Genomic DNA, 15596 nt, shown 5'->3' with positions numbered 1-15596 from the left:
TTTTTGAGAAGACAAATGGTCAAATTTAAGTTTTTCCCCAAAAAATAATCGATGCAGAACCAGATGTAGGACAAGAAAAGAAAAGAAAAGAAAAAGATCTGTGAAGTTTCTTAAGCACTTATCAAGTTCAGGATATTGAGGATGGCATTCAATTTACTTTAGTTATTATTTGAATTCACTTTTAATACAGGTTACTTTAATTGAGTGCTCTGACTTAAAATTGTTCTTTTCTGCTCATTTTAAATATCTCTCAGTGTGGTTTGAAGATTGACCTTTTGTGATACCACACGGTTCAAATATCATGTCTGCTTCTTGATCAAAAAACCATCCAAAAATATGAGAGATAGCAATGAAAACCATTGTCAGTGTACAGCAGGAGTGTCAAACCTGTGTCCAATCTGGGTCACTGGGTGACCTCACAAAGTGTGAAAATTGCGGTGGAGTCATTAATTACAGACATTATCAATACGACACAACACCTGCTGTGGTGATGGCAGCAGTGCGTCATCACAGTGAAAACATCTGGAAAGTTAAAATTATTTCTAGGATGATGTAAGTTGCTTCAAATAAAAGATGTGAAATACTTCTGTTTAGTTTCAACAAAGCAACGGCTGTGTAACTTTCCTCTTTGATCCGTAATCGTGTGGTGCATGTAATGACAGCTGTGTCACTGAATGTGGAAAGACGTTGACGCATCATTGAAAAGTGCACTTATTTTTTTAAAGATGTCAGGATGTTCCACCGTTTTATGAATAATTTAATGAGAAATCTAACCTTCTGGTGATCAAATTGGGCCCTATGTGATCTAGGAAGTGCCCATGTTTATGTGCTATTGAAGAGTAAGGTTTCAGGCAGACGTAAAGGAAAATAAGCAGCGCTGTAATAAAATTAAATCTGTAAGCATTTAATTCAAGTTGGGGTTCATCTACTCAACATTTGTAGACATTTTGTACACAAATACTTCAGGAATAATAGGAAAACCCCCAATAATATTTCTGTTAAATAAAATAAGACAAACTCTTTGCCTTCAGTGGATGCCGGTCAGCTGTGCTGGTGTCACCAACAAGCAGCTATTCAAGGCTCAGGAAAATCCCTGAATTTTAGCTGAAAGAGTCAATTAATGTAACCTAAAATCATCTGATCATCATTCCAGATTCTAAAATGTGGCACTTTGTTGCTTTACTGTTTGTTTGTTTTTTTTAGTCTAATGAGCTGAACATTTGGCTTTCTTAGTGTATTAATGCTGTATTAATTCTTAGATAACCATTAACTGTGACTTGGACCTTGGAAAGATGTAATAACTAAAGTCAGATAATGGAGCAGAATAGAAAACAAGAGTGACATTTCAGAACGTGAAATCGATGCTTTTTAAGATTTTTCTGCAGACACCCAGCTCTGTGTGAGCTTATCTCTGCCCAGTAAACCCCTTCGCCCTCATGACCCCATGTGTTATAACAGATAAGAATGGCAGCAAGCATACATTCAGCCACTTCCGCAACAATGAGCCATAAACAAGATGTTTTCTGAGGCTTGTTCAAGATCAGTTCAGTTCCTACATTAAGAGACGACTGTGCACAGGGATTCGCAAGGACGAAATTCTGGGTGCAGTTTTGTGAACACATCTGTTCTTTTCTTCTTTGTCGTTGTTGCAAATGTTTAATCACATCGCCACCTTCTTCTTCTCTGAAAACTTTTGTCTGCATGAACTGGGCTTTTAAAGTCAGGAGAAAGTAGATCTTGTCATCTTCTCTAACTGAAACTTCTAAATGCAGCTCAAGTATGGGAACAGAGGGCATTTACAGCATTTATAAAGTCAGTAAAACACACAGATTGAGCATTTCTATTTTTGTTTAATCCTTATGTTGTTGCCTTTCAGACGTGTCTGCACTCTAACTAACTGATTTGTAGTCACTGGGTACCATCTGCACATACCTGGAAATGCTTTCTAATGATATTGTGAACAAGAAGCATAACATGAAAGATATCGAACCTACTACAGAAAACTACAGAAAGCTCCATAGCTAATATTAGTGTTTGAGGAAGACTTTATAAGAACAATTTGGAATCTGTTAGATTAATATGATTCAGACCAGAGCATCCAAGTTTTTTTCAGTGAGCCCAGCTGAAGTCAGAGAGAGGGTGATGATCATTAACCCTATTTAATGATTATTTCCTCTGTTTCTCTATCTTCTGTTTGCTCATCACTTCAGAAACACTGAGCATATAAAACCACTAAATAAAAAAAACACAAGTTGAGCATTTCATGTTGCATTTGAGGTTGACATTGCTGCAGACCTAACTGTAAATTAAAGACTGTAGATGCTTTTCTTTTCATTTTCTTTCATTTACTGTATTTTTAGTCACAACAGCAGTTGTCTCAGTCTGACACAGTAAGATAAGGTGCTACAATGCTGGAGAGAGAACTATAACAATCAGCTCATCACATTTGAGCAGGACTGTGTTTTAGTAGTCCCCCAGCAGCTTAAGCGTATAGCAGCTTAACTAAAGGATGGCTCACGGTCACCTGATCCAGCCCTAACTGTAAACTTTATCAAGAAGGAAAGTTGTAAGTCTAATCTTCAATGCAGAAATAGTGTCACTCTCCCAAATCCAAACTGGAAGTCTGGGAGCCGAGTGCTCTGTTGGGATAATAGACCACTTGGTCTCAAAGAAGCAAAATAGATGACCTAGTTTTTCAACATCACTCTGAGACAGGATGTTTAACAATACTGCACAAATGGAAAGAGCAAGGTCTACAGATTTGGTTAGTTTGTGAGTTAAAGACACGTCTTGGTCAGAAGTGACTCCAAGTTGTTGATGAACAGAGATGGGCAGTAACGCGTTACTTGTAACTTTTCATTTTCTTTCATTTACTGTATTTTTAGCCACAACAGCAGTTGTCTCAGTCTGACACAGTAAGATAAGGTGCTACAATGCGTAATCAGATTACAGTAACGCGTTACTGTAATCTGATTACTTTTTTCAAGTAACGAGTAAAGTAAGGGATTACTATTGCAAAAACGGTAATTAGATTACCGTTACTTTCCCGTAGGAACGCTGCGTTACTGCATTACTAAAACCGTGATTTTTTTGTGAGAATGTTTCATGACAGTGACGTAAGCGAGTGCGACATTCGTGACAACAGCTGTGTGCAGATCAACAGTGGATCATATATCGAGTGCGGGAGAGAGTATGAGCGTGCAGCGTTTAAAGCGTGGAAGTACTGACCTTATTTTGAGTCTGATTCCATAAAAAGTGACAAAAACATTAGCGTCCTTTGTGCGTGGGAAGAAAACGTCTTTTAACAGCAAAAAAAACCCCTAAACTTCCAAACAAGCACCGAGTGCACTATGACGTAATGGGAAACTCACAGAGAAACTCACGGATTCTTCCACTGACCGCTGCAGCACACCTGCACCAGGGCAAACCTCCGCCTACCCTACTCCTGCTTTACAGGTGAAAATAGAGCAACAGGACCGCTACTCTTTGATTTTATTTATTTTCTGCTGTGTTTTACTTGCATCTATTTGAAAGAGTGAGTGTAAACACAAAAAAAATTATTTAATGTGCTGGAATGTGCAGAAAATAGGTTTAAATGTTAAATAAATTTCTTCCAGTCAGAGAATGTTGCATATAATTAAATTTTTGCTTGATGCATAAAGTTAAAAGATTAAAACTAATAAAACAAGTTTTAAAAAGAGAGACTTTTCCATTTGATTACATTTTATATGATGGATTATGTAGAAAAAGTAGAATTGGGCTGAAAGATCTATCGCTTTATCACCTATTCAGGTTGTAAATCATGTTTTTAAAAAGTAACTAAGTAACTAAGTAATTAATTACTTTTGAAAATAAGTAATCAGTAAAGTAACGGGATTACTTTTTGGGGGAAGTAATCAGTAATTAGTTACTGATTACTTTTTTCAAGTAACTTGACCAACACTGTTGATGAATCCCAATCTGCTGCAGACAACAAAGGCAATGATGGAAAAGATTTTCAGGTTTTCAAAGTTTTGGGAGATCTAATCAAGTGTGCAGCTTTTTTTCCCGTAGTTTTTGCACCATCTACATTTGGGTCAGTGTTGTCATGTACCTGTTTTTATTCAGAAATTGCTTTTCTCCACAGTGAAATCCTCCATTTGATTTGCAGATTGAATGCTTTCAAGAGAATGAAAAGGTCACGGCGACACCAATACATGAATGTATTAAAATGGACACCAGATAAAAATCAGTATCGATTTAAGCAGAGCAGAACTCTGACAAAATAACGGAAACATCCCATAGTGTCTGACGTTTATACCAAGTCAACTTGTTGATCCCAGGTGGAATGATCTGCTAGGCTGATATCTGCATAATCAAACTCAATGACTTTCCTCTGCTGTGATAGGTGAAAATACATGATCCACTAACTGGAGTTTGGGCCGTGCTGCTGATATTTTATCCATCCATCCGTCCATCCATTTCTTTCCACTTCCTCTGGTTTTTATGCACTAGGTGACCTGAAACCTGTTAGGGGTAGAGTTAGAGTTAGCACCTTAAACTATTTGGCAAATCGGCTAAAATTCACTTAGGATACAAGAATGGCATCCACCTACCTTAATATTAATTTGTTTAAATTATGATCATGAAGGCATTTTAGTTTTGTGTTTAACAGGAAAATGTTAGGCAAGTGACCCATGCCTATTAATGACTATTCATGAGACCTGCCACCACACAAGCTTTGACTGAAATTCATAAATACCACTGTAGTCACTATAATTGTTGTTACTGACATCAAAACAGCTACATATAATATAATGCACTTTACTACACCATAAGGAAATGATTGTCTAGAATTGCAAGGACACTGAATTGGGGTCCTGGACGGTGGTAATGTTGCTGTTTATAAAAATAGAGTTTCCGTTTATCTGAAAATGTCACGGTATGGCATGGCACACCGTGGAAGGAGTGGGGAAGGAGGACCCAGGCGCGGTGCTCTATGTATAGACAGTGTTTATTTACAAAGTGAAACAACGTAACAATAAATCCCCGTGTTCTCCCAGACTCCAGTGTCGTGTCTCCCCGTGAATAGTCCGTGTTTCTGTGCTCTCTCCGCTCCCGTGTCAGCACCCCCCGGTGCTCGCTGCTCTCGTGTCTTCCACGCTGCTCCTGCGGGAAACATAAGACGCAGCCGTCAGGACACATACAACTGCGGGCATGCACACTAACTCAATAACAGGACGACTAACGTGGAGTCTCATGCAATGATCCCGCGTCGGTGGGAGCTCCAAGACTCTCTTAAGTAGCTCCCCCGACGAGGCCTGATCAGCAGCAGGTGTGTGGCTTCGGGTGTGGCCAGTCCCCTTGCAGGACCACACCCTCCAGGCCTGACGCCGCCTATAAACGGGTGCTCAGCCACACACACATATATACACACACAAGCACAGAGAAGGGAAGCAACACCAAAATACATATAATAATGATAATAATAATATAATTCATAACTGCTCAGAGATCCTGGGTCGCCCAGTCCCAGGACCCTGACAGAAAATAAATTGAATGTAAAAGAAAAAAATGACAAAATAAAACTAGCGAAAGAAAGTTTCAGAAAATATTAAGAGCTGTTCCAAAACCAGGTCTACTTGAAATAAAGTGCGTGGTGTAAGTAAACAATGTTGATAATCACATATAATGATGACAAATGTGCTGGGTAATGTAGCTTCAAAATGATGTCACAAGCATTAATTAGCGGAAACAAAATGAGCGGCTCTTTTTTTCCAAAATAAAGTAACTTGACCGTGTTACCTTGCATGCAAGCACTAATTAAAGCTCTGCTTTTCCACAATGTGACCATGTCAGTAATTTCCATCCAGTATTTACTCTCATGGTCATATAGAGTACAGCTAGCGAGTGCTCTGGCACCACTCTCCTTAGTAATTCGTTTACATTTGGGTAGCAGATCACCAGCTGCTAGCGTCTCGTTTTTTGTGGCCTGGTTCTGCTCGTTGATGGCTATTTGCTTGTGAAGTGGTGAAACAGGTTTGTTGTTTCCACCTTTAGTGGGAGCAGTTTTCTGCTCAAGTATTGAGTTTTATTCGAGATTGTTTTAATAGTTCCCTTTTTTTCCTACTAAACCGTCAATGGAGGCTCACACGTGGCTCTCACTCTTATCCATGACTGAGCTTGTTGTTATGTATGCTAGGGAAGCTACAGACTTGGTGTTGCCATATTACTGATCTTAAAATGTGACACGTTTGTACCATGTAAGCATTTATACTGGTATATAAGAGGATGGTATTATTTGGCAAAGCCCTAATTATAATAATGGTTACCAGGCTTATGATACTGTGTGGTATATTACCATATTTTTTGGACCATAAGGCGCACTGGATTATAAGGTGCATTAAGTGAAACAAAACAGTCAGATACGTCAAGCTTTAGTCAGCTTATTCTTCTTGCTTCCTCCACTTCCATACCATTGATTCATTAATGTTGAATTCTCCTGCAGCGGCTCTATTCTCATGTTGTTGCAGTATATTAATGACTAACCTCGTATTGTGGATGGATTATCTCAGTTGTCTCCTGACTGAAGTTTGGTCCATTTACAGTATCCTGCCATGTGATTGCATTTGTCTCTAACCATCAGGAACCCTCGTGTTAACTTTTATCAAGTGGAAAAAGGTTAGCGTTCATCCTCCAGCTTCACTGTGTTTATGTTATGCTAACATAGCTGTGTCGCTAGCGATCACATAGCACATCATTATATACCAGCTAGCCCAACTTCAGTAACCCTACAAAATTCACTGCTGTTTGGTTTTCTGTCTTCATTTATGCTGGAAGTGATAGCAGAGCTGTAAGTTTTATTTTTTTCAGAAATCTCTCAGTCAGAACATGCTATATCATGTTTAGGTGGAAACTAGCTAGCTAACTTCCTGCTAACTTCTAAGTCGGTTATGTTTTCATGGATGCTTGAATATTAAACTTCATTGTTACACCTGGTAAAGCAGCAACACTTATCATTTTTAAAGATGAAAAAATTTAGACAGTTTTTAACTCTCAGTGAGTTCGTTTGACTTTGGGACCTGAATCTGTCAAAAAACATTTTTTGACAGATTTTGAGCGCTGTGTACCACATATAATCAGTTAGAGGTGTTACGATCCTGGGTCTTATGACCCAGTGTTTTGAGTTTTAGTTCATTTTGATGTTTATAGTATGTTTAAGCTCATTAGGTCTCCTAGGTTTATTTGCTTATTAGTTCCCCCTTGTGTTTCCAACCCATGTTAAGTCTCCCCTGCTCTTCATGTGTTTCATGTCTGTGTCTTACGTTGTCAAGTTCTGGTTGTCATGTCTGCGTCTCATTATGTTTCCTATTTTATTTTGAAGAGATCTTGTGTTTTTATATTATGGTTTATGTTTTGAGTCCCTTGTTGTACTGTTTCTTGTTTCCCTAGGTCTGTTATGGTTATCATAGGTTTAGTTCTTTGGCTTTGTCATATGGCTTCCCTGTGTTCCATGTTATGTCCACTGTGACGTTTTTGTACCATGTTTCAGGTTCCTATGTTCTGTCTCCCCAGTTGCTGTTAAGTTTGCATGTTTAGAATTCAGTCAGTGTGTTTCCTGTTTTACTTTGAAGGTCCATGTCTCATGTGAGTGTTTCTAGTTTTGCTTCCCTTGTCTCGTCCAGCCTGATTACTCCCAGCTGTGCTCTCCTTCTGTGTCTCATTCCGTCGTTATCCCTCTGTGTATTTAAGCCCTGTGTTTCTCTTTGTCAGTGTCATAGTCTCCCTCATGGCTGTGTTTCCCTGTGTGTTAGTTATCCATGGCCCAGTTTAGTTTTCCATGCCATTTCTGCAATAAAGCAGCTTTTTGAGTTTAATTTCGTTGTCGTGAGTTTTGCGTTTGGGTCCTTCTCCTGCCTGTACACAGCCGAAACATGACAAGAGGTCAGTAAGCACAACCAGAATTCATACATACGGCGCTCAGGATTATAAGGCGCACTGTCGATTTTTCTCACAGCACAAAGGGTATATTTTTTAGAAAGTAAATTGATGCATTTTATTTAAAATTATTTTTTTAGCAAGTGGCTAAAAGGCAATGTGGATTTTAAGAGTTTAAGAGCCTTGATCTGTCCTAACAGTGTATCCACCAGTTAGCTTTTTTCTTTGATCACTGATCTAATCAACTTTTACACTGTTTAATCATCCATACATTAAGATGGACATATGAAGCTGAACCACAGACTTACCTGAACTGCAAGGTTATTCTCCCAACTGGCAACCATAGCCTGACAAAGGGCACCTATTCTGTTCCTTTCCACCTCTAAATGTATTATTGATGGACCCTACTGAAGTAGCTATGTGTTATTTGCAGTTTGAAAATGAAATATTGAAAAAAACCTAAGTCTTTTCCACAATAGATCCCAACCAGCCTCAAGAAGAAGGGAGAGAGATTTAATTTTGAGCATCTAAAGAACCTGAAAGTATGCCAGATCTGACGTGCAAACTCAGATGCTGTCTTCCGCTCATTCTCTGTCTGAAACAACCTGTTTTAGCTCTTTCCTCTTTGAGGCACTTCTTCTGATTGGCTGACACTATTAAAGTGAAAGTTTGACCAGCAGGCAGTTCTGATATGGCAAAAGATGGCCATATCAGGGATACCCACTCTCTGTGACATTAGAAAAAAAGAAGAAGAAAGAAACAGCATCCTAAAGCCTGAGCATTTGGCTCACAGGGATTAGTTGTACAGTCACTGACCTCGTTATTTAAAAGCAACGCAGGTTCACTTTAAAAGTATTTTAGAGGACTGTTCTGCTTCCAGAAAAGTGGACTGTGCCCGACTTTCAGTGCCCTGAAATCTATAGTAGAGTCATGAAGTATTCAGATTTGTTGATTAAAGTTGTGTTATTACCTTTTTCAGTTATTAACTTTACCTAAATAAGTTTAAGACCCCTTAAACAACAAAATCACGAGAGCACACATTGTGTTTAAGGCTCTCAGCTCAGATTCAAGCTGTTTCAAGCAGACTCCAATTTTCTGGCTGTGTTCATCAAAGATTGCTGTGGGATTGGGTCAACATGGACATGCAGGATTATATAACGCTGAAAACCAAACATAACATGTGAGTTCCTGTGGATCGAACGCCCCTGTCCATTCAGATCTATATTTCCTTTGTGCGTTGCCCAAGGCACTGTGATGGTTTGGTGGAAAATGGAAACCACAGAGCAGCATACATCCTCCAGATAAGACTTATCACTGCACATGACAATTAGAACCGTGGTCACAGAGTGACAGAAACATGTTCTTGTACTTTACAGGGATGTGAACACAAGTTAATTCCTGGGAGGACTTTCAGGTCTCTTCTTTGGCTGTTAAAGGGTTTGCATTAGTGCTTGAGCAGCTGTCATTTGCAGGCTGTTCAGCCCCTGGTGTCTGTTCACTCCAGCATGGTCTGCAGATCAGCGAGCAGAAAAGTGACAGCATTAAAGCCAGACGTTTTCATTGTGGCCTGTGCGCTTTTCTTTTGAAGAATTTACACTGGATTGTCGGAGCAGGTCAGTGATTTGAGGATTTTCTGTCTCGGTCTGAATTCAACATAAGGCAGCCAGCTAATCCCATACACTGTGGAAAAAAAGCTGTTTAGAAAAAAATAAATCAGACAAAGCACTCGCAGGCTGACCTTTGGACTCTTAAGTAAAGCTTGTATCGCTAACACACACAAACACACTCACAACACACACACATACACATGTCAGGCTGGAAAGAAACAAGTCATGCTGCTCTGATTAAGCTGTAAAGGAAATGTACATGAATCCAGAACTGAAAAATAAATATATAAGGCAGCAGCTCTCAAAAGGGTGAAAAATATGGAGCGCAACAAAAGTCTTTCTGGAACAAACTCTCAATGCTTGGCAACCATCTTGGTAACACCTCTTGGCAATTATTTTGAAGCCTCTATATCAGTGGTTCCCGATCTTTTTTTGCTAGCCCCCCCTTTGTTTTACAAGAAAATCTTCATGATGTTGCGATGCTTCAACCTCTGCATTTGTGTGGGAGCCGTGTCAAAAAACCTGTCCATTATGCTAGCAGTGTTGTTAACTTGTACACAACTTTGGTGACAATGTAGGATCAAGTGAAGAAGGCCCTGGTAACACAGGCCTACAGACTGGTCCAGGATCAACTCATAATCATGGTTGCTAGGTAAAATGTCATTCCTGGGCCGGTTAGCAAGAAACTTCTTGAGATTGCTGATCAGCTGAAACACAAACTGGAAATACAGACTTCAAAGTAAAAGCTGAGTCTTTTGAAACGTGTTTGATAAAACATTCATTATGGGCGTTCTCTGTTTCCAGTTTCCTACTGCTACTTTTTGAGTTTTACTACTGCTTGATGATTAGTAAGCAGTAAGTAAGTGTTTGCACACAAGTCGGCATCTTCCTTGTAAATTAGTGGCAAACTCAGCACCTCTTTGCAAGACGATTTTACCTAACGACAGGCAGCAGCCTTCAGCAAACACCCACCGACTGATTGGGAAAGACACATTTTTCCTTCATCACCATTGGTTGTATAGCACCCAATATGGAAGACTTTTCCCTAAAAGTCTCAGCTTTTTAAGCTGTTGCAGGATTTTCCTCTCTTTAATTAGAGGGATATATCAGAGCTTCTGTGTGGATATATCACTGAAACAGTGAAGAGCAACCTGACTTTGAACTTATTATGCACTTGTTATAAAAATCAAGAGATGCACGATTGGCTGAAAACACACCAAAATGTGGTTTGTGCCAGGGGATGTGATGTCACCGACCACGAGGGCAACAGCAGCGGGTAGGACGAAGGCTTTACTTTCTCTGAGGTTTTAACTAAAACCATCACCAACAGGGGGCAGAATTTCACCAGTGTGTGGTCAGTAGATGCCCGCCTAATACAGCCCCCCCCCCCCCCCCCCCTACCACCCACACTACCACACTACCACCCACCTCCTTTGTTGGGCTTTTGTTGCTCTTTAAAAGTCATCAAGCTTTTGAGCCTTTGTCAGGTTTGATAAACTGGATGGCACAGTGATACATAAACTTGTGCTCCCTTCTTTAAAGTCACTACACGTTTGTTTAGCCCATATTTTACTGCTTGTGTGTTTGGATGTAATTAGAAACTTAATTTTTAAAGGTCAGCGCCTCGCCTGTGGGGAGCGCAGCGCCGTGACGAAGCAGCAGCAGATGCAGTAGCCCTATTCTTTTAAAGTAGGAGATAAGGTTTAATTTAATGGCTTTTTGAATGTCTGCTGCAGCCCGTGACCACTTTTATAAGCTCACAATCACAGGTTTGCACAGACACAGCAGCATGGAAACATTTAATTGTTTTTTTGTGTCTCACTGGCTGCATACCTGCATGTCATCAGAATGAGAGGATGAGAAACACATAGCAACTTGCCATGCAAGGAGAGTTATCTTTTTCAGTCTTCATGACAATGCCAGGTCGGGGTCAGGTGACCGTGGAGTCAGCACTCCTTTGATCTTGTTTGGTCTTCAAAGCTTTGAGGCGTGTTTGGGCTCATTATCCCAGTGCATTTTGAATCCTTCACAGAGATGCAAACCAGAGGAATAACAGAGTCTATTTGACTTTAATCTTCCCACCAGCATGTTTCACTCTGCATTTGATCCCCTTAAGACTGGGTGAGTAATCGGGTCTTTAATTTCACTAACAATTTCTAATGAAACTGAAAGCGAGATAATCAGGATTAAAAAATATATATTCTTTTTTAACCACAAAGCTCTCAAAACTATCAAAATTAGCCTGCCAAAGACTCCAATCTTTCCCACTGGACAGCTTTGGAAAATGTGAAAAAAGACATAAATTTTAGACTTTTAACTGTATTTTGATACAAATTACAGCTTGTCCTGCTCACCCACAGTCATTCATACTACAGTAATAAAAGTAAGAGACAAACAAGCAAGTGACAGGAAAGTTCTGATTTATTGTAACATGGATGTCTAGGCAGTGAGCTACAACAAGTCTTTCAATAATTTTTCACGTCTTACAATTTAAGCCCAAAGAGCCGCGCTGACACATTTATTTAATTTCCTACAGCAGCTTTTCATTATCAGATCGTAAAACTGAGGCATACTGTTGAAATTGCACTTGTTTTTCGACTGCCAAGATATCTCAGGGATTGCAGTTTAACTACTTTACACTGACAGAAAGGGGAGTTTCACCAGTTAGGATCAAAGTGCGCTGCATATGGATCCCAATGTAAAATGAGTTTGACATCCCTGATCTAGAAGAAAGTTTCTGTATGCAAACCTGTTACATACGGTTCTCCAGGAGTGGAGCATTGCCATAGGTGATGGTTGTCAACTTTTCACGGTGCTCCCTTTGTTTCTCCTGCTGCTACCTGAGTCTCTAGTTGTGCCCTACAGTAAAGGCCCCTTCAGAGTCAAAAACACCTGTTAGCCTGACCTTTTTATCCCCATCCACCTTCGTTTTTCTTTAATTCATCATTCAAATTATACCTGAATTTCATGCAAATTCCCAGAAAGGATGTGTTTTTAAATGCATCAACCTTATTAAATTATTATGCCAAATAAAATGATGTTAAACTGAAGATAAAAATGTTCAGATAATTATAATTATGATCTTTACGATAAGCCAGCAGACCTCTTGTGTTATTATTCTCTTTCTCTTTATTGCCTCTGACTGGGATTTAGTCAAGTACAGTGAATATTAGTTGAGTGAATTATGTCAAAAGGAATTTTTTTCTCCATAGTTCACTGTGAAATGCCGGTTCATGATATTTAGCCTTGTTTTCCCTTTTGGGAAAACTTTCAGAGAAGCCCCTCGTCCTCAGAATCTGCTAATAGGTGCTCACTTTTTACTATTCACTGTTCTCTCTCTATTTATTTCCATCTTTACTAAGGTATGACAAAAAATAACTAAAGAAAGGAAATGATACCTGACTTCAGTGTGTATACATACACACACATGTGGAGCGTATATCTTTCTACACATCCCTGTAACACGTATAACCAGAGCAACAAATGAAGCAGTTTCATCCTACAAATTGAGCATAAAGTTCAGAATGTCAACAGAGTGACGCTCAACCTTAATCCTCTTCAGATCAGCTGATCTCAGTGCCTGCCCACATCAGCTGATTTCTCGTCAACACATCCCATTGGTAAATCTCACACAGGGAATACTATTCAAGCTGCTTTTGTCACAGTCCCATGGTTCAGTGCTGTTTGTCACTTTTGAATTCCCTTTTTGTTTTTAGTAGTGCTTTGGACACGTTACATTTCAGTTTTTTTGTAGTATTTAGAGAAATTCTGATTCAGTGTTTAATTAATAAAATAAAAGATAAAAGCTTATTAAATGATCTACAGCTGGGCTCTAACATCTTTGCCTGAGACAAATTGGGTATTAGGAAGAATTCAATGATGAGTGGACCAGCAGCTCCTTTAGTTTTTAGCACCTGCAGCCCGAGGGAATGACTGCTTTCACTGCCTGGGATCACACCGCTCAATATGTGTGAGTGCAAACAAGCAAAGTTACTTTAGAGGGCTGACTCACAGCTCTGCTCTGAGCTGGTGTCCTGTTTCGTGCATGTGTTTCACTGCAGTTGTTTGTGCAGTATGAAGATTGCAGTGCTTGGAAATGGAAATATCAAGTTCGATATGATAAGAAGGCAAAGACGGAGAGGAAGACGTGGCACATGCTCTTCTCTGATTTCCTCTTCCTATTTTGCTGCCATGCTGCTGATCACCTGTTTGCATATCGGTGCCTGCTCCACCTGCATTTACACCTGATGGTCTTAAATGACAGACTCTCAAGCTTTGTTCTTTACCTTGAAATGAGGCTTTACTCTGCAGGTATTTTGGGGTAGTTTAGGGGGAAAATTAATGCAGGTTTAGGGTTATAATAGTTAACCTTCAGATTTTTATATAAGTCACACTTATCTGCTCTCTTTCTGTGTCTGTAGCCCTGGTCCAGAGGAGAGAATATGTAGAAGTGCATAGAGGTTAACATGAATATGTCTCATTTAAGGTCATCTTTTCCTGTTCTTGTTGGCCGAGCTTCATGAAATTTGGCATAAAGTGTCCTTAAAAATGTAGGTGAGTGGAGAACAAAAGAATTATATACAGCAGATGGGCAGTATCTGAAAGTCATGTCCTCAAAAAACAGGAAAAAATCCAGCAAAGACCTGACGCAGGACCTGAGAGATGCATCTGGGTTTTCAGTTGATCATCTAGTATTCATTGAAGCCTTATCTGAAGTGGTCTCAGTGGAAGAGTGGCTGTCAAGAAGCCATTCTTAATGAAGGGAGACAGGGAGAAAAGGCTGAGGTATTAAAATTGAACAAGAACTGCACTGTAAATCAGTGGCAACAGGTCTGATGAAGTGATGAATTCAGATTTGAAGTTTTTTGGCGTAAATCATTGTCAGTATGTAGGGAGAAGTTCAGGAAAGAAGTACAGTGAGTGTCTACAGCCATCAGTAAAACACGGTGGAGGCTCTGTCATGGTTTGTAGTTAAACAAATGGTTGAATTAAGAACACAGAGATGTACCATCACATCTTGATTCACCATGCAAAACCACCTGATTAGGAATGGCTTCATTTTTTAGCATGACATGGATCCCAAACACTGCCAATGCAGTAAAATCATACCTGGATAGAAAAAGTCAAACTCTGTTTTGATTTTATATACATTATTTCCATGTATGCATGTATGTTTCGGTAAATCACAGGATCCATTTTTCTTGCTCAAGACTTTTTGCACAGTATCGTACTATATATATTGACATCACCATGGGAGTCTACAGAACCTAGAGTTTCACAGACTTCCATATTAAAATGTTCCACTTTTAAGGTAAATTGAACATGTTTACAGTCTGTTTTTTGTTTTTCTTGTTTTTACAATGTGAAATTCTTTTCAACAAATTTACAGGTTTTGCACTTTTATAAAAATCAATCGTTTTCTGTAATTTGGGACACTTCAAATAGCAGGTTCAGTGCAGGTTCAGTTCAATAGCCATCCACTGGGTTTTGTCTCTGCTAATTGGCATTACTTAACTTATCTTCTCAACCATGTCTGTGCTGTTGGTTCCTTTTGGACCATGTTAACAATTAATATGACATGCTCTGTGCTTGGTTGAGGTTAATTATACTAACAGACAATCGCAGAAGAAGCTTTTGCTCCATTTTAGCTGTTGCACGCATTAGAAAGGACTTGGGATTGACTTTACTCACCACACATTGTTGACCACAATTTGTTATGATGCTTCCTTTGAATTACTACAAAAATATTTCACTTACTGACCTAGAATTTCACTCCTTTATTCTCTAGCACAAATTTCTAGCTGCTGGTGCATTTGGAACAGTCTAAAAGTACAAAGGTTCAGAATTCAAATAGTGTGACCCATGTTATGAAACAAGCATTCCAGCAACTACACCTCCTGTTTGGCACTAACTTGTCGAACCACTATAATCGTGTTTCGCACCACCAGACATCTCTCACTCGCAGCTGCCCAGTTGTGATCTCATCACATCTGTTGAGATGTATATTAATGTCAGAGGGTGAGCTAACGACTTAACTTCCTAAATTGATAAATAGTGTTTTGGTGTCTATTT

At 39.4% G+C, this 15596-nt stretch overlaps 1 protein-coding gene and 1 long non-coding RNA gene across 3 annotated transcripts in view; one reads left to right on the top strand and one right to left on the bottom strand.

The window, feature by feature from the left end:
* The window catches only part of crfa4 (cytokine receptor family, class I receptor 4), a 61774-nt gene that overhangs the window by 947 nt on the left and 45231 nt on the right, over positions 1-15596 (top strand). Inside the window, exon 1 of one of the 2 annotated variants that reach the window (XM_082525653.1) lies at positions 13386-13494. The exons of the other annotated variant lie outside the window; for it this stretch is intronic. Within the exon in view, the coding sequence (XP_082381779.1) occupies positions 13454-13494 (41 nt within the window). The 5' untranslated portion in view covers positions 13386-13453. Of the gene's footprint in view, positions 1-13385; positions 13495-15596 lie in introns of those variants that run through there. 2 annotated transcript variants of the gene reach the window in all.
* On the bottom strand, positions 4976-5358 carry LOC309699728. The gene is made up of 2 exons (XR_014274449.1): positions 5229-5358; positions 4976-5148 (listed from the first exon to the last, which is right to left on the bottom strand). It is a non-coding gene; the product is annotated as an uncharacterized lncRNA (long non-coding RNA).

This window comes from Aulonocara stuartgranti, assembly GCF_965226115.1.
Source record: "Aulonocara stuartgranti genome assembly, chromosome: 23".
Taxonomy (NCBI): domain Eukaryota; kingdom Metazoa; phylum Chordata; class Actinopteri; order Cichliformes; family Cichlidae; genus Aulonocara; species Aulonocara stuartgranti.
Note: the sequence above shows the minus strand (reverse complement) of the source record. Positions and strands in the feature narration are given on the sequence as shown.